The sequence below is a fragment of the Leucopleurus acutus genome, assembly GCF_964270905.1.
Source record: "Leucopleurus acutus genome assembly, chromosome: X".
NCBI lineage: Eukaryota > Metazoa > Chordata > Mammalia > Artiodactyla > Delphinidae > Leucopleurus > Leucopleurus acutus.
Genome location: NC_139148.1, coordinates 107,314,107 through 107,333,709, shown reverse-complemented (window position 1 = coordinate 107,333,709; position 19,603 = coordinate 107,314,107). Strand labels below are relative to the sequence as shown.

General features: G+C 36.4%; 1 protein-coding gene across 1 annotated transcript in view; it reads left to right on the top strand.

Annotated features, from left to right (window-relative positions):
• The window catches only part of TENM1 (teneurin transmembrane protein 1), a gene marked incomplete at its 3' end in the record, with an annotated part of 801,014 nt that overhangs the window by 456,609 nt on the left and 324,802 nt on the right, over positions 1–19,603 (top strand). Inside the window, exon 7 of the mRNA XM_082865351.1 lies at positions 13,057–13,295. Within this exon, the coding sequence (XP_082721477.1) occupies positions 13,057–13,295 (239 nt within the window). The remainder of the gene's footprint in view (positions 1–13,056; positions 13,296–19,603) is intronic.

Below are 19,603 nucleotides of genomic sequence, written 5' to 3'. Positions count from 1 at the left end.
ATCACTGAGTTTAGAGCATGGCACAAAGCTGAATTTGACTGTTTCTTAGGTGGCCTAACCTGAGGGGAGTTAATGCTATTTCAGTTGCTGTGATTATTATATATTGTGCATGTTTGTTTGTTTTTTAATTTATTTAGTTTATTTTCTTTTTGGCTGCATTGGGTCTTCGTTGCTGTGCACGGGCTTTCTCTAGTTGCAGCGAGCGGGGGCTACTCTTTTCTGTGGTGCGCGGGCTGCTCTTTGTGGTTGCCCTTCTTGTTGCAGAGCACGGACTCTAGGCGTGCAGGCTTCGGTAGTTGCGACATGCAGGCTCAGTAGTTGTGGCACATGGGCTTAGCTGCACCGCGGCATGTGGGATCTTCCCGGACCAGGGCTCAAACCCACGTCCCCTGCATTGGCAGGCAGATTCTTAACCACTGCGCCACCAGGGAAGTCCCAACTGTATATGTTTTAATCAGTAGTTCAGGTTTTGGATTTATGTCTCATGACAGGTTCATGAGGGGTACAGTTTGAAAAGCAATTTAAAAAAATTGAAAGTAGAAAATGTTTTCTTTTCTCCATATTTCATAAAGATTTCTTATTTGGTCAGCAGCGTAAATGTTGGAGGTAATTATGAGTGAGTTGTATATGCTCTCTGGTCCTAGGGTTCAGGATATTTGTTTGGATAATAGAACAATCCCAAGTGCAGATAGTCTCAAGGGAGGAACAGCTGTGAGCTTGGGGAGAAAGGCAAGAAAATCTTTCTCTGAGAGTCTTTAAAGAATGACAGATTCCTTCCCATAGGGACATGGAATACTTCAAAACTGCATGTTCCAATCGGAGGAATAGTTTTCAACGAAGGTTTCTCAACCTTGCCCCTGTTGATATTTCAGCCTGGATAATTCATTGCTGTGGGAGGCTGTCCTGTGCATTATAGGCTATATAGCAGCAACCCTGACCTCTACCCATTAGATGCCAGGGTCCCCGCTCCTCAGTCATGGCAACTAAAAATGTCCCCAGACATTGCCAAATGTGGGCCCATTTGTCCCCAGTTGAGAAACACCCTTTTAGATTAATGGCTAGACAAAATCTATTGTTTCCTTACCTGCTCACTTTACTCACCCATCTTCAGACTCTTGCAATTTCTTTTTTCCCTTCCCACCTTCCCCCTTCCTATTCCTTTTTTCTTAAGCCTTTGTTGGAGGGTTTAGATAATTCTCCAGTCTATAGCATAATTGGGGTTGGAAACCACCGCTATAGATTCAATGTTTGTATCGCCCCAAAATTCACATGTTGAAAACTTAACGCCCAAGGTGATGGTATTAGGTAGGGTTTTTCGAGGTGATTAGGTCATGAGGGCAGAGCCCTTGTTAATGGGATTAGTGCTCTTATAAAAGAGAGCTCAGATTGCTCCCTACCCCCTTCTGCCACGTGAGGACACAGCAATAAGTTGTCAGTCTGCAACCCAGAAGAGGGCCTTCACTGGAACCCTACCATGCTAGCACCCTGATCTTGGACGTCCAGCCTTCAAAACTGTGAGAAACATATTTCTGTTTGTTATAAGCCACCCAGTCTATGGTATTGTGTTATAGCAGCCCAGGCGGACTAAAACAACCACTAAACTAAATCCATTTAGTCAGTGTATCATTGCTGACTAATAGCTAGACAGCCTATAACAAGGGAGGCCAGAGTGACCCCTAAAGCAACTAACAAATGATCTCCTACCCTTGCATATACAGCCATATCTATCTACCTGTCATCTATCTATCCATCATCTACCTCTCTATAAAATTTCCTTTCTTATTCTATTCCTTTCTCTTCCCCTACACTCTTCATTCTTCCTATATTCACACTTTATTCTCTCTTTCTTATCTTTAGATCTACACCACTCTTGGGCGTTTCTTAGCTCTTCTGATATTTCTAAAAAGCTTACATGAGAACACAGAAACCTGAAAAAAAATGGCATATTTGGGAAACCGTATATGACATAGGATGTTCAGAGCTTAGAGAGCACGGGAGACAATAGCTGAGGTGAGTCAGAGAGGCCTGCAGAGGCCAAATTATGAAGGCTCTTATAAAAGTAACAGACCTTCATTCAAAAACAGGAAAAACACAGGAAATCAGAAAGAAAAATATATCTACAAATTCTGTTACCCAAAGATAGTTACTATTAAGATTTCCATACGTTTTCTTTGGGGTTAGATTTCTGCAGAATAGGGATTTGAAATTGGAATTGTTGTTGTTTTTGTGTGGGAAGGGACAGCACGTAGTTGTGGTTGTGCTGTATATATGAATTCTGGGTTTTGTTTCCCAACATGGAAAATCACTTATTGCCTTAGCAATTATCTGGTTAACAGGAACAGAAATGCTTTAGAAAACCAAATCTAGTAAAAAGGAGGTTTTAAAAAATGATACAGGATAGTCTCACAGGGAAAGGACAGTGAGTACAACAAGGCCTAATGAGATATAGAGCTCTCCCCATTGTTCTGTTTCTTTCTGGGGCCACATGCGTGCTTCTCTCTGCACACATGCTCTATTCTCAGGCTTCATTCTAAATGGGATTTTTTAATCTGTTCCCCTGTTCTGCTGCAACTTCAGCTCTGGCTCAAAATGACCTTGCATTTTGGCTTTCCTAGCTGACAGGTTTCTGTGTCTAGATTTCTGAGAGAGAAAGATGGAGAGAGAGAGAGGAAGAGAGAGAGAGAGGAAGAGAGAGAGGGGAAGAGAGGGAGGGAGAGAAAATATCATTGTCTCTGAGGTTGGATGTCCAATTCTGGTCCAATTAACTATGACCGTGAGCAGTGGGGAGTGGGTTTGGGAAAGTCATGGATAGGGATGCTCTGTCCAGGGCTCTTTGCAGAGAGACAAAGGTCAGCATATCTAGTATGCTTTTATGGTTAAAAATTCTTAATATTTTTTATGATGTCATAACATTCCATGGAATGAATGGACTAGACTCCTTCCATATTTGAATCTGCTCTCTTATGCGGAAGGACATTGAGAATCATGGGTTGGAATTTTTTAGGGCTGAAGACTGGAAGTGTCAAACACCACTTTTTCTCACCCTTCACATTTCACTACCCAGAACTTAGTCACATGACCATACCTAATGGAAATGGTGACTGGGAAATGTAGTCTATCTGTGTGCCCAAGAGAAAAGGAGAACATGGACGTTGGTCAGGAGTGGACAGTTTCTGCCTCAGGCCACGTCTTTGATTTTTGAGGCTGATATTTCAGAGGACAGCCGTGCCCTTTGCCAGTTTCTCCCTTAGAGAAACGTTATGCTGAATAGGTTAGAGGACTGATTTGAGTGGCATTTCTTATGTTATTTTATAGCATTATAAAAAACATTCTTGCCTTTATTATACATGTATGAGTAAGACTTTCAGAGAGGTGAAAGCTAATGAAAGCAAGTGCTGATCAACATCCTTTAAAAGTTGCATGAGAATGATAATCTAGATTTTTAACCTGAAGAGCTCAGTGGTAAACTCTCAGGTTCTGTCCTTATTATACTCCTTTGTATTTAGTTTGAAACACTCTCTCTTTAAAATAAAATGTCTTTGCTAATATAGATTACAATTCAATAAAAAGAAATGATACAGAAAAGTATACCATGTCAACTGGCTCATAAAACAAACGAGGATAATACATATCTGAGGAAAATGAGGGTGAATAAAAAGGTAATTAAGGTATATAATACTCTGCCCGCTATCCACTCCTTTAAAAAGAGAAATAAATAAATAAGCCAAGTAACCAGTGAAGACCAATTCTACAAAATCAGCAGGTTGCTCTGGTGAGTAAAATTGGGAATGGACTTTCAGCTTTTGTAAAGGGAAGCATAATTGAATTTCTTTATAAAATGAATGAAATTCTCTTAAATCTTAGAAAATTTGGGGTCTGGTTTAATTTTAAACGTGTGCTAATAAATTTTGCCTAGGTTCCATGTTTGTTCCCATTTAAAATGGTTCCCTGGTGGGAAATGAACTCTTGAAAACTGTGGGGTGGCATTTTGTTATGCCTTCATGGAGAAGATGTATAAAATCATAAGAGGATTGAAAGTCTCACCCATCAGTAGCTTTCCAGATTGTTTCTAGTTTGAAAGGACAGCTTCCACACCATATCTCGGGACCTAAATTACCTTTAAATACAAAGAGAATGAAAAAATGGTAAGATTACTAATCTAAGTAAATAATTTTTATATGTTGGCCTTATCCTTTTAATACAGGAACGTGTACATTAATAGAAAATACTAATTTGATATTTACCCTTCAAGTGGTGTAGGATTTTTTAATATCGATTTTTAAATTAAAAAGTACATCTATAGAGCATGGATTTAACTTAGAGATAGAGAATGAGAGGACGACTTGAAAGGGCATTATTATGAAGTGGAGGATAATTGTTTATTTTCATTTATTTTGGAGTCTACTAAAGCATCTTGGTCAAACATTATAGAATACGTAGTATTTTCTTTCTCTAGCATTTATATATATGCTATATATATATATATATATATATATATATATATATATATTCCAACCCTACTAGCTCCAATGTATCTCTAAATGTCCTGTTACAGAAATGTTTAATTTATATTGGGAAGTCTGATACACTGTTGAATGAAAAATGTTCTGATGTATTCTAAACAAGGAGACATGACAGTTCACTTTCATAAGTATGTATCCTCCTAATATCATTTGTCAATTCTATAATTAAAAGAGTTGAAATAAATATATCCATAAAAACATATTCAGTGGAATAATACGCTCATATATGTTCATTCTGAACAGAGAAATGCCAGATGATCATGTGATTTAAGAAGATTTTATTACCTTAATGATTAGCAGTAAGAGTGACATCAGGGATGTCATGAGTTAGTATGTGCACAGTGGTTAAGTAAATGGATTTCATTGTTCGTGCATAGAAGTAAAAATATTTATTAAGCACCTAGTCTTTGTGAGGCACAATTCTAGATGCTGGGGATACAGCAATAAATAAGACAAACGAAATTTCTACTCTCATGTAGATTGCATCCTAGTAATCAGAAAAACTGAAGTAGATTCTATCATTTACTGGTTGCGTGACCTTGGGAAATGTACTTAAACTTAGTAGCTCAACCTCAGCCTCCTATGACATGTGGATAATATCATCTACTTTATAGGGTTACTTTGAGGATTCAGTGAGAAAACAAACCCCACAAATTACTTTAGCAGAGTGCCTGGCACATAGATGTTCAGTAAGTGGTTATTGCTATTGCCATTATCATTCACAGCGATTATTTCTAATTATTAGTATTTTTATTAACAATAATTCTTTCCTTATTCAGATGTCTCAAATAGAGACGAAATGTGACAACTATTTTTTGACTTATTTGTTTCCTTTAGATTATGTGAAAATAAAATGAAAGCTTGTAATTGTCCTTTTATATTCAGGAAACCAGGAGATATTTGCTCACGAGTGAAACAGTTATTTTAGAGTCCCCAAGCCTCATTCATTCTGTACAGAGAATCAAGAGCCTTTAGAAAAAGCAAAAACATCATGCAAATCAATATATATTCATTGAGTACCTTTGAAGTATGAGACAAGGAACCTAGAAGTTGACTTGGTCCCTGCCCTAACGGAATATACAATCCAGAGGCAGTTGAGGAGGTAGGGTAGATATTACTTCTGATTAAAAGACAAGAGGGAATAATAGCCACAAAAAAGATTTTTAAAAGAGCTCTCCCATTAGCTGCTAACTACCTCACTTGGAAAATCACATGAATACCAATCTAGACCATAGAGTATTACCATTTAAGAATAGATTATAGAACTAAGGCTTAAGCCTAGAAAAATTAAGGTTTAGATATATATATCCTGAAAGTATATTTTTTTAAAAATCTCTTAAAAATTATGAACAACATGGAGAGACTATAAACTTTTTTATGAACACTTGGCATATAAGGTTTGAATGGGACATATGGACAGGGTGACTTAAAATTTGGAAGAAAGAAACCTAGGGCAAATAAAATGAAATCCACCTTTATATAGTTGTTAATAACAAAAAAAAAAATTGTTACCCCCAAGAGGTTGTCCAAGCTGATAATACCATTTAGGCTCAGAGAGAGTTTGGATAAATACTCTTTTTAGGAGCATTTATCCTAAAAAGGAATATCAAAAATAGGCTATTATGCAAAAACTAGAGATGTTGAGGTTGATATCTTGCCAGTAACCACGCTTTGCCACAAAAGAACACTAGATATTCACTAGATATTCTTGTCAGAGAAGAAAATGGGGCTGACTCAGCATGACATTTTCTTTTATCTTCTCATGTTTTTGGAGGCATAAGAATGAATACCTATGAATAGACATTTCTTCAAAGAGGATATGAAAAACGGCCAACAAGCATATGAAAAGATGCTCAGCATCACTAACCATCAGAGAAATGCAAATCAAAACCACAATGAGGTATCTCCTCATACCCATTAGGATGGCTATCATCAAAAAGACGAGAAATAACAAGTGTTAGCAAGGATGTGGAGAAATGGAACCCTTTGCACTGTTGGTGGGAATGTAAAATGATACAACTACTATGGAAAACAGTATGGAGATTCCTCAAAAAAATAAAAATAGAGCTGACATATGATCCAGCAATCCCACTTCTGTGTATATACTTAAAAGAATTGAAAGCAGGATCTCAAAGAGATATTTGCACACCCATGTTCATAGCAGCATTATTCACAGTAGCCAAGAGGCGGAAGCAACCCAAGTGTTCATCGACAGATGAATGGCTAAACAAAATATGGTATATACGTACAAGTCATCAGCCTTGAAAAGGAAAGAAATCCAGTCACACAGATAAAACTTGAGGACGTTAAATTAAGTGAAGTAAACAAGTCACAAAAAGACAGATATTGTGTGATTCTACTTATATGACATATCTAAAATTGTCAAATTCGTAGAAACAGAAATGAGAATGGTGGTTACCAGAGGCTGGGGAGAGGGGGAAAGAGGAGTTGTTTAATGAGTTTCACATTTGCAAGATGAAGAAGTTCTGGAGATCTCTTCCTCAATAATGTGAATATACTTAATACTACTGAACTATACACTTAAAAACGGTATAGGATGGTAAATTTTGTGTTCTGTGTTTTTTATCACAATAAAAATGCATTTAATAATTTTTTAAAAAGAATAAATGCCTGAATTCCACTGTCCTATCTGAATGTGATTTGGCCCTAACACCTTGACTCAAGGCCTTTTTATTGCAGTCTTCTTCTTTATTATTTTTTTTAAATCAACCTCAGCTTCTAACTGGAGGTAAGTTGAATTCCTTCCTTTGGGTATAAAAATTAGTCTAATATTTGTAGCTAAGGGAATGCAGGTTTAGAGACTCATAAGTATGTTTACAAGATGTAAAAGAAAAAATTCATTGGTCATTTATTCATCTGTTGTTAGAAAGCTGTAGATTTCTGTCTATTTCCTATAGAATTTCAAGTGCCACATTAAATCGCATCATTTAGTGCTAACAGGTACCCTCAGAATTATGTTGTATGTAGGGTTTAAAAAGAGAAAGTACATTTTCCCCTTTTTTATAGATGATTTTAAAATCCTTACAGGAATATTTATTAAATTCCCATTTACCAGCACTGGGTCTCATCAGTCTTAAAGATATATATTTTTTTCAATTTCCTTATATGCCCATTTCCTTTTGGCAATATCTTACTTTTCCTTTTTAAATTTGAAATTGAATATTAAAACAGATGCAAAGGAGAGTACTACTTACACATAAACTCTTGAACTGCATTTTTATCATTTCCTCTGTGGAAAAAAACCTAATTGTATGAAATTGATAGCAACATTTTAGTATATCCTCAGGTCCCCTGGGAAAAGCAATGTGCTTAGACAGATGATCTGATTTTATGAGCACATAGCTGAAGTCTAGCAGTGTGCATTTGTCTTTATGCTCCTACTTTTTTCAGGGACTATGGAAACACATTTAGGCAGTAGTTTCGCTTTCCAACAATGGACTGCAAAGCCTTTGACAGTACATAGCATTTGCATTGCTGTTGTTCATGATGCACATCAAAGTATAGATCACTTTCAGCAGAGAATCTTAATCTCAGTTTGTTAATAAGAAAACAGGAACCTTAGTATATGAACTCATTTTATTATCTACCCTCACTAAGGACTGTGATTTGGATTCCACTCAAATATGAATTAGTTTAAATGTTGCTCTGCTGCAACTGTCGAATTTATTCATTATGTTGTAATATTTTACTTATGAAACTGCATTTGGAAATCCTTTGGTATATATCAAGATGAAATTACAGTGCTCAGGGATATTGATTATTGCTTGTAATTGCCATCATAATAGCCAACAATTCTCTGTCTTTCTTTGTCTTTCTTCTACCTCTTAATGATATACCAAACCAAATCAATATCCAGCATATGGGGCCACTTACATTGTCTCAAAAATCCAATTGTTCTCCTTCATAAATACGCAAAGGATCGAAGATTTTAATCTCCAAACAGTGAATAAAAAAGCCCCATACTGCTAGATTTCTCTTCTATCCCATAGGAACATATCAGAGTGTTGCTGTATAGGATCAGTTATATGCAAGTGACATATTATCGCCTCCAGTGTAACCACAAAGTTGTGGTGGGGAAATGGGGAGGCTTCTCCACTCTGCTGTTTGTAAAGTGCTATACTTCTTCCTCAACTAGTCAATTAGATGGCCAAAGGGGAAAACATAGGCTGGGAGAGATAACCAGACATTAAAGAAGAAATCTACCTCCTTATGACATGGAGGTGATTATTTCAGGGACTAAAGAGGAAGTACAATCAAATGGAAGAAACATAATGCTGTGAGTCACTTTTTCAATAAAATATGTTTATGCTTATTTCTACTACATACTGTTTGTCCATTCTGGGGATACGTTCAGTGCCTTTAGAAGCAGCAATAACTCCTTTACAGTCTTAACGACTGAAGACTAGCTTCTTTCTAATGGTTCCCCATTCATTCAAAAAAGTTAAGGTGGTCTTTAAAACTTACTATGAGAACATGTGACATACAGAAAAATAGATATGTATTATGAAGTACTGTTTGAATAGATTGTATTTGGTTAGCCCTGGTCAGTTAACCCAGAAGATTAGATAGAACCTGGTGGTAATCTGGTGAAGACTGGTTGGCAGGTAGCACAGTGTAGTGGAAATACACTATTTTGTAAGTCCTCGATTCTAACTACATTGATATCATTAACTACTGATGTTTCTTTTAAATAATCCACTTTTATTCTCTGGGCCTCCATTTCCCTAACTGCAAAATGAGGGTGTTGGGCTGCTAGCTGATTTCTGAGATCTCTCTAACTCTGTGATTCTGTAGCCATCATTCTCACGTTTTTCTCTCAGGTCCCAAAGGCCTGAGAGAAAAAGGGTAAAAGTGTGGCTCAATCCAATATCATCCACATGCCAAAATCAACACAAAGCATGCTTCTTCTGTGCCCTATAAGGCCTGGATTCAAAGCTTCATGTGTCCACTAACTGCAGAACCCTGATATACTGTACTGTAATGTCGTGGTTAAGATCAATGGCTCTGGAGCCAGACTGCTTGGACTTGAAAGTTGCCTTTACCAGTACTAGCTGCGTGACCGTGGACAAATTACTTAACCTCTCTGTGCACTGGTTTTCTCATCTGTAAATGTACATACTTACTGTAATGGGATTGTTGTGAAGATTAAATTATGTAATGCTTTCTGAATTAATTAGAATAATGTCTGGCACAAGTAAGCACTTAATGAATGTTACCTCTTATTATCATTATTATGATAACTATTATCATTACCTCTTTGCTCCTACTAAACCTCTTTCGATCTCTGTTTCATCATCTGTAAGATTATAATAATAATATCAACCCCACAGATGTATTAGGATCAAAATATTGCATATACTGTACCTACTTTGGTGCCTGGCTTTTCTAGGTGCTCAATAAATTATGTTCACATAAATAGAACCCACTATTCATGTGGTTGGTATTAGTCACTGCATTTTTCCCACTGACCCCATTCATGTGGTTGGTATTAGTCACTGCATTTTTCCCACTGACCCCACTCCCAATCTTTTTGATACTAGTTACAAGAACAATACAAGCTCAAGGCAGAAAACTTCAAAAAATACCCCTACTATCCAAAGGTAACACAAATTATTATCTTTCCATGAGCATATATATTTTTTTATTTTAAAAATTGTATTCTATTGCCCATATTGTTTTGAAACCTACTTGCTTTTACCTGGTGATATCTGTAAACACTTTTCCTAGTGAATAGATATTCTTTTACAGTACAATTTGTAATGGTTGTATAGTATTCTACTGCGTGTTTATAAAATAATATACTTACCCAACTATCTATTAATGAGCATTTGGGTGTTTATCTTTTGCTGTTATAAATAACACTTCAATGAATGACTTTTTATATACATTGTCATACACATCATTTCCTAAGGATAAATTCCTATAGGCATAATTTTTGGACAAGGAATATGCATATTTTAAGTCTTTTGTTATGTAATGCCAAATTATCTTCCAGAAAGGTGTGTGAATCTACACTCCCCTCGGCAATCCTGCCCTTTAAATAACTTTTATCCTCATATACTAAAGCAAAACTCTCTAATGTGGATATTTTCTTTAACTGGCATGTTGACAGTTGTTTTTTCCTTTAAACATGTATGCTTTTGTTCTTTAAAAATGGAAGCTAAAATCAGTCTTAAAATATTCTTAATGATTTATGCATTTGGGCGTATGTGACATGTACAAGGTGATGTTGGCTCTTTGCTCAGCGGAAGGGTCTTGTGATGTATTACATGAAAATGTGGCACCAGAATGTTTTTTGTTTAGCAGTGCATTTTACTGCCCCAGGCAGCATAGTAGAGTAGATTGAGGACTTTGGAGCTGGAATGGCTTGAGATCTCATTCTGGCTTTGTTATTCATTTCCTAGGTGGATTTAAGCAAGTTACTTAACCTCTTTCGACCTCCATTTCCTTAAATACACCATGCAGATAATAATGTAGCCTATTTCATATGAATGAATACTAACTGAGATAATGAGTGTTTAACACAATGCATGGCACTTAGTACCCGATAAGGGTAAAGTATTGCACAAAAACATATTTTTATGCCAACTCCTTACATGTGAATAAATCACTACTGTTTATGAAATACCCATATTACAATAGTCATGAGCTGTCAATAATCATCCTCTAGTAATTCAAACATGACAGCAATATGAAGTTCCAGGACAGGCAAAAGTAATGTAGGGTAGAAAAAATGCAAAATAGTGGTTGCCTCTGGGGGTTAGGGAATAGGGATTTACTTCAAAAGGCAGGAGGGCACTTCCTGGGGTGATGGGAATGTTCTGTATCTTTTTTTTTTTTTTGCGTTATGTGGGCCTCTCACTGTCGTGGCCTCTCTCATTGCGGAGCACAGGCTCCGGACGTGCTGGCTCAGCGGCCATGGCTTATGGGCCTAGCCGCTCTGCGGCATGTGGGATCTTCCCGGACCGGGGCACGAACCCGTGTCCCCTGCATCGGCAGGTGGACTCTCAACCACTGCGCCACCAGGGAAGCCCTGTTCTGTATCTTGATAGGGGTTTAGGTTACACAGGTGATTGCATTTGTCAAGTCTCAGTAAATGTACACTTAAAATTTGTGCATTTCATTGTGTATAATTTTTTATATTATATTTACATATAACAGTTTATAAGTTTAAGGTGTCCAACATGTTGATTTGGTACATTTATATATTGCAGTACAATTGCCATTTGTAGTGTTAGCTAACACCTCTGTCACATAATTATCATTTCTTTCTTGTGGTGGGAATAGTTAAGGTCTACTGCCTCAGCCAAGTTTGATATTTATTTTACATTATTATTGTCTATAATAATACTGTGCATTAGATCTCCAAGACTTATTTATCTGCTAGTTGCAAATTTGTAACCTTAAACATCTCCCTATCCCCCACCTCTCAGCTCCCGGTAACCAACACTCTCCTCTTCATTTTAACAAGTTCATGGATGGACCTCGAGGATATTATGCTGTGAGATAAATCAGACAGAGAAAGACAAATACTGTATGATATCACTCATATGTGGAATCTAAAAAACTCAAACCCATCATGTATAAATTTTACATTAAAAATCTGTAAAAAAATTACTGAACTCTAGATAATAATATGAAAGTTGAAATATGTGAAGGGAAGTGTACCGATGTATGCAGCTTACTTTGAAATGCTTGAATAAAAAATGAAATGAAATGTTTTAAAAAAAAGATGGACTAAGGAATGGAGAGGTGGATAAATATGTGATAGAGTGAATATAGTCATATGTTAAGTATAGAATTTAGTTGACAAGTACATCTGTGGTTTTGGGGTTTTTTTAATTTTTAAAATTGTTTATTTGATAACAATCTTTTAAAATTTGAATCTAGCATTTCTAAGGCCAGTGCTGCTCAACTGGATATGCACATCAAACTTACCTAGGACGTTTTATTAAAATATACATGCTTAGGACCTACTCCAGATTTACTGAACCTCTTTACTTGATATTCTCTTGAGTAGATGTGTGTTTATTATAAAATTCTTTCCTTTGGCTGTGTGTTTGGCAATTTTTATAATAAAATATTGGGTGAAAATATGTCTGTCAAAGCTGGTCTCTAAATAAAATACTGGTCTCTAGGCCATTGATATTATCAAAATGCTTGATGATACTTCTCTTTCTCTTTTTGAGTATTATATTTAATGAAAGGGAGCAGTATAGTTAATACCATCAAATGTGGAATGTTAATGCTTAGAATTTGAGAATTTCATTAGTCAACAAGTCAGGGAACAGAAGACCTCTTTCCTCCTCTTAAAAGTCTAAAATAGGAAAACAAAAAGGAGATCACCAATGGCACTTTGTAGTTAAGTGTTAGGTATAAGAAAATTTTGTTGAGTTCCTCCTAGTTGTCCTGTGCTTTGTCATAGCATGATTGTTTCAAATTAGTGGAATTTGTATTTCTGTAGCAAGTGGCTTTGGTTTTGATAGCCCAAACTTTTGTTTCCTTTCCGCAGGCATTTCCTGTTCAAACATGGATCTGGTTCCTCGGCCATCTTCAGTGCAGCCAGTCAGAACTACCCTCTGACATCCAATACTGTGTACTCGCCTCCTCCCAGGCCACTTCCTCGAAGCACCTTTTCCAGACCTGCCTTTACCTTCAACAAACCCTACAGGTGCTGCAATTGGAAGTGCACGGCCTTGAGTGCCACTGCAATCACAGTGACTTTGGCCTTGTTACTAGCCTATGTGATTGGTAAGCCCATTTTTCCATGCTTCGCTTTTCTTCTTAATCAAAGTATTGTTTTGCTTGTGGTGGAGTTGGGAGCGGGGGGGAGTTTCTCTCTCTACTCTGCGACCTACAAATTTGAACTAAGGCTTAATATTATCAATAACAAATAGAGAGCTCTTTCCGTAGTGTAGTGGTTATCACGTTCGCCTAATACGCGAAAGGTCCCTGGTTCAAAACCATAATTCAAAAAGAGTCATGTACCAAAATGTTCGTTGCAGCTCTATTTACAATAGCCAGGAGATGGAAACAGCCTAAGTGTCCATCATCGGATGAATGGATAAAGAAGATGTGGCACATATATACAATGGAATATTACTCAGCCATGAAAAGAAACGAAATTGAGCTATTTGTAATGAGGTGGATAGACCTAGAGTCTGTCATACGGAGTGAAGTAGGTCAGAAAGAGAAAGACAAATACCATATGCTAACACATATATATGGAATGTAAGAAAAAAATGTCATGAAGAACCTAGGGGTAAGACAGGAATAAAGACACAGACCTACTAGAGAATGGACTTGAGGATATGGGGAGGGGGTAGGGTAAGCTGTGACAAAGTGAGAGAGTGGCATGGACATATATACACTACCAAACGTAAAATAGATAGCTAGTGGGAAGCAGCCGCATGGCACAGGGAGATCAGCTCAGTGCTTTGTGACCACCTAGAGGGGTAGGATAGGGAGGGTGGGAGGGAGGGAGACGCAAGAGGGAAGAGATATGGGAACATATGTATATGTATAACTGATTCACTTTGTTATAAAGCAGAAACTAACACACCATTTAAAGCAATTACACGCCAATAAAGATGTAAAAAAAAAATAACAAATAGATTTCTAATTAGGTTATTTATTTATTTTTTGGTACTTCCTAACCTTCAATACTGCTGAGGAGCGTAAGGATTGCTCTTTGAGAAGAAATATTTATGCTACTAGCACAGTCTTATTGATTGCAATTACTGTAGTTAACCATTTCCCCTTCAATTAAAAGGTTGTTACGGTTTTCTCATTAGAAGTCATAAGTACCAATCTACAATAGCTTCTTAAATTATAGTTAAACAATAATACTGCTACCAAACTTTCAGGTAGCAATTTCATTAAAGTAGTAGTTACTTGGAAGCTATCGGAAAATCCAGGGCATAATCTCTTTCCAAGAATGCAGAGTTTTACACTGCGACTAAAAAAAAATGTCTTCTTATTTTCACTAGGTAAATGGCTACAGAATTGTGTGGTTACTGTGTTTGTGAGGGTAGAAGAGAAAACAGTAGTGAGACACACTTTCCACTTTTAAGAAAAATGTTGTTCTTGAGGCATCTTGATTAAAGTCACCCTTACTTGATAGCAAATCGTATTGATTTTTCTGGCTGGCATTTTATTTTGACTGAACATTAATTTCCTTGTCTGAGTGGTTTTACAGTCTAAGATGTAAATTAACTTAAAAAACATGTATTTTGTGGAAGCACTGTTCCTAGAAGAATAGCATATCATGGTAGAAAAAGAATTCTAAGTACGTCACTTGTATCTTCTTTTCAGGTTTAGCCTGATTTCTTAATTGAAGGGGAACTACCCACAAAGATACATTGAATATGATTCTGAGAGATAGATTAAAAAGGGATTTAGAGTTTCTTATAATTATAAAAAAGTAAGTTTTGTTGAGTCTGATTTATTAAAAAACGTGAACAATAAGAAATTTCCCATAACCAGTTTTTATAAGAGTCACAGAACAAAGGGTAGTAAGTTAAATAAACAGATATATTTTGTAGGGGAGTCACTGATAATGTCAACAGTATAGGATCATAGCCTATATTGATGTTCATGATTATCTCTTTTCTATTTTCATCGTACAATCTGAATATGTTTGAACAATGCTTCTATTAAATGTGGATAATATTAACCTATAATATCAAAATGTGTCCTTTATCTCAGACATTTCAGGATAACCCAACATGTATGTTTATTTGTTTTGTAATAACGTTTAATGAGGAATAGCGCTGAAGGAATGGAGGTTGGAGATGAGAAAGTACTGTAATATAAACAGGGTTTTAATATGGTATCATTCAAAGCAAGGAGTAATTTGAAAAGTTGAAATACATTAGAGGCCCTTTAAAATGTTATTGTTCAATTATGAGACCAACTCTTATCTTGTAGGTTAGCTTCTATTAACTTTTACTATACAGAGAGATAATATTTTAGATTCAAGACTTTACCTCTGGAATAAACAAATCCAGGTATAGCAAGCTTCTTATTAATAGGTTTATACTGTGTTCAAACCTATGTTTCTATTTAAATTTATTATATGGCCACTCATATAAAAAATTGTATTATATACTCTGAGACTTGTTTAGTTAGATTATGTTGATTCATTTCAGAAGCAAAAGTGGAGGACTTCCCTTGTGGTCCAGTGGTTAAGACTCTGCGCTTCCACTGCAGGGGGCACGGGTTTGATCCGTGGTCGGGGAAGTTCCACATGCCATGTGGTGCGGCCAGAAGAAAAAAAAAAGTGAAAGCAGAATGTTTCAGTTATTTCAAGAACTGCCTTTTTTAATAGGGTAAACAATGGCATATAAATCTGATATGACAGTAAGGTTGTATAGTACAACGGTTATGAGCATGGATTTTTCAGACCTCTGCCGCTTCTTAGGCATGTTACCTTGGGCAAATTATTCACCCTTTTAAGGCCTCCGTTTCCTCATCTGTAAAACTGTCTTAAAACAGTATCTGTAACATAGGGTTTTCATAAGAATTAAATGAGTTAATGTAACTAAAGAACTTGGAATAGGACTTAAAACACAGTAAGTATACTATAAATGTTAAATATTATTATTGTTGTTGTTACCATAACTACCTATATAATCATTACTCACTATTAAAATTCACTGGTTCTCAGAGTTAGCCATTTTATTCATGGCTGTACCCCAGCACTAAGAACAGTGCCTGGCCCATAGCAGCCCTGTCGGTAAAAGTTTATTGAAAAAAACAAATTATGCTAAGCACTCTACTTGTATTAGCTCATTGCATTATCAGAACAGTCCTTAAGGTAGCTATCAGTATTAAATCTATTTTATAAATGAGGAAACTGAGGCACAGCCAAGGTAAGAGATCACATAGAGGTCACAGCACTAAAAAGTAGGGATCCTGAGCTTTGAGCTTTAAGCCAGAGCAGCAGACTGACCCCAGAGGACATGCTGTTGAGTGCTAGGCCTTGCTGCCCTTCTAGCACTGCAGCAGAACTTACAGATCATTTACTTCTTGGTCTACTAAATAAATCCACCATTTTTTTTCTTATTAAATCACAAATTAAATTAGATTTACCAGGTCATCCATTGCAGTAGTTACTGCAACTGAGATTTGTGGATCAGTGAGAGATATCTGTTGAAATGCTTTTCTGTGTGACTTTGAAAATGCAGAAGTATCAGGCTAAATACTAGCACAGTAGGTTGAGTGGGTTCAAAATGAGGAGATGTTGATGGCAAACACTGGAACTTTGTTCTGAGTTCTGTCATGGACTGGACATTATGTGACTTTGGATAATCAGTTAAAATCTCTTCCTCTACTTACCTCATCCATCACTGACCACCTCAGGAGGGCAGAGTAAGAATTCATAAAGGCATTCAAGTGAAAGATGTCGCATAAGAACTGTAACATACAAGATGATTTTTAAATGGCTTTCTGTGGTTGAAATAAAAAAGTATTATATTTCAAAATATGAAACCATTTCACTCTCAACTCTTGCTGAGTCTATAAGAGTCATCTGGTTTTTTTTCAGTCTTCCTTTGCAGTTTCTGTATAACCCAAGTAAGATCTTTCACTGAAACTATTTACCGCTTCTGTTTCCCGTGCAAATTTCTTTCTGCTATTTCATGTTCCTCTATTATCCATTATACATAACCTTTAGATACGAATGGCTATAGGCTGTGCTGCCCTCAATCCACTACGGGAAATCACATCAGTATCAATGGGCCATCAATAGATGTTCTGTGCATTATGGCTCTGTAAGTGGTCATTGGAAAGCAGTGCAAATCCAACAAATGAAAAGTCAGAGCTGGATTATTCAGGCAACCAGCCCCATCCCCACTCCTACCCACTATACCTTTTGGGTCAGCAAGTAGATAATTTCTTTGAATAAGTTTTGAGGTCATAAAATTCAGTGAAGGGAGGCATGGAAAGATACTGATTATTTGAAGATATTATGGAATGGCTATTGTCATCACTTACCCATAAATCTGTAGTATTTTCCATCTGAATCAAAAAATATGTCCTTACACTTCATCCTCTCTGATATTTTGGCATCAGTGATGTATCAGTGCCAGTCAGAAGCACATTTGCTTGAATTTACAAATAAGCCATATGAAGTAGTAGTCAGGAAGACAGATGACCATTTGCAAGGCATCAAGAGGAGGCGAGGTTAAGGTGCTTCATCAATGGTTGTGAAGGGCACAAACTCGGCTTCTTTGGTAATCTTTGATGTTTTGATTAAGTTTCTCCACAGTCAGCAGTTTGTATAAGAGGCAATAGAAACTCACAAGAATACATTGTGCCTGGGGTCAAATGGACTGTTGCATTGAATGACTTGGGGAGTAGGGATTTCTGTCTCTCAAACCCAATATCATCAGTTAATGATATCAATGTTCTTCTTCTTTTGCCATGAAATTAGTAGTGATTCATACCACCTTCAGGGGATGCAGGTAGTGTCCAAACTCTACAGATGAAATAATTTAAGTCCATGAATCTCCTTGCCATGACATACTATATAGCCCACATGTAGAAAGTTGACCAGAATGGTTGTTAATACAGAATTAGGAGAGATAGAATATTGAGCCCAATTCTGTGATTGAAAGTTTAGGGATGAAACTATTCGAGAGGGCAAAGGGCCTACTGCACCTTGCTCTCTGCATCAAAATCGAGTAACAATGATTTTAGTGCTTTCTTCTGCCTCCTTTATACTAGTCCAAATTGCTCTACTTTCTAGGGTTGTTATGACGGTGGAGTAAGAACATGCTGAAAGTGATAGAATGAGAGGAGTGGAGTGTGTTTATTTTGCCTCCATCACAAAAAAAAATGCAAATACTTTATAATACAGGGAAGAAACAAAATAGAGTAAGGCAAATTTTGATTTTGGAAAATTCAAGAACTTATTTTTTTTTAATGGAGAGAATTGAAATGGAGTTTTTTTCCCCCATCAGATCTAGATAGACAATGCCCCTTCCCACAAAGTTTGCTAAGTATAGATAAATACACTTAACAAAAACCATCTCTTTCACTTACTAGTAGCTTCATTAATGCCTCCGTGCCTCAGTTTCCTCGTCTATAAAGTGGGAATGTTGATAATACCTTCCTGATAGATTTTCTTTTTAATTAAATGAAGGGAAACATGTAAAACACCCAGGACATTGCTTAGCAGATCTAAGTAAAGATTAATGCTTATTATTAGTGGAACAGGATTATTATTAGGATTATTAATTTGAGCTGAGATAAGCATAATGAGCATACAGTTTATCCTAACATAAACTACTTTTGTTTTCCTTCCTCCCAAAGTCATCTAGAACAGTTTTTTCAGAGCTGGAATATCTGTTTCACAAGAATCCTCTAGTGGGTTTGTTGTTTCCTTCTGCCTGGTCTATAATATCTGTAACTTTGCCTTTATTTTACTAATTTCCCTTTTCCTTGGTGTTTTGGCCCTTCAAATGGTTTTGTATTTCTATCTGGAGGCCATATCTAGGTTGAAACACATTTTCTTTAAAATGCATTATAGCTTATAACATTCAAGAAATGACTCAGCATAAAATGCTAAGAAGCATTTTACTTTATCCTATAGACCATAATCAATCCTTTTGGTGTCACATTTATACTTATTACTACTTTCAGTTCACTCTTGTGGACCCATTTATGATAATGATGGCAGTTTCTGCGTTAGCATTGACTTTGCCTCCTGCCCATGAATCTACCAACTTTCTAGCCATCTCTCTAGGCAGGGATCTGGAAAATGGTGGTATAACTTCAGTCTAATTATAAATCTGCCATCCATGCATTTATCAGAACTCTTCTTTAAAAAAAGGTTTATATTTGCATCTGACATCACCTTTTTGGTGTAATATGTCCCATAAGTTTTATCCCCACTATGTTAAGTGGCACTTTTACCTGTCATAAATAAAAGTATAGATTCAATCTGAATTAAACATACTAAAATGACAGGAAGAACCTGTGCCACATACAACTAATTTCAGAACCATAGTTAGCACCTATTGCTGAAAATGAAGGCACTTTAATGAAAGGCAAAT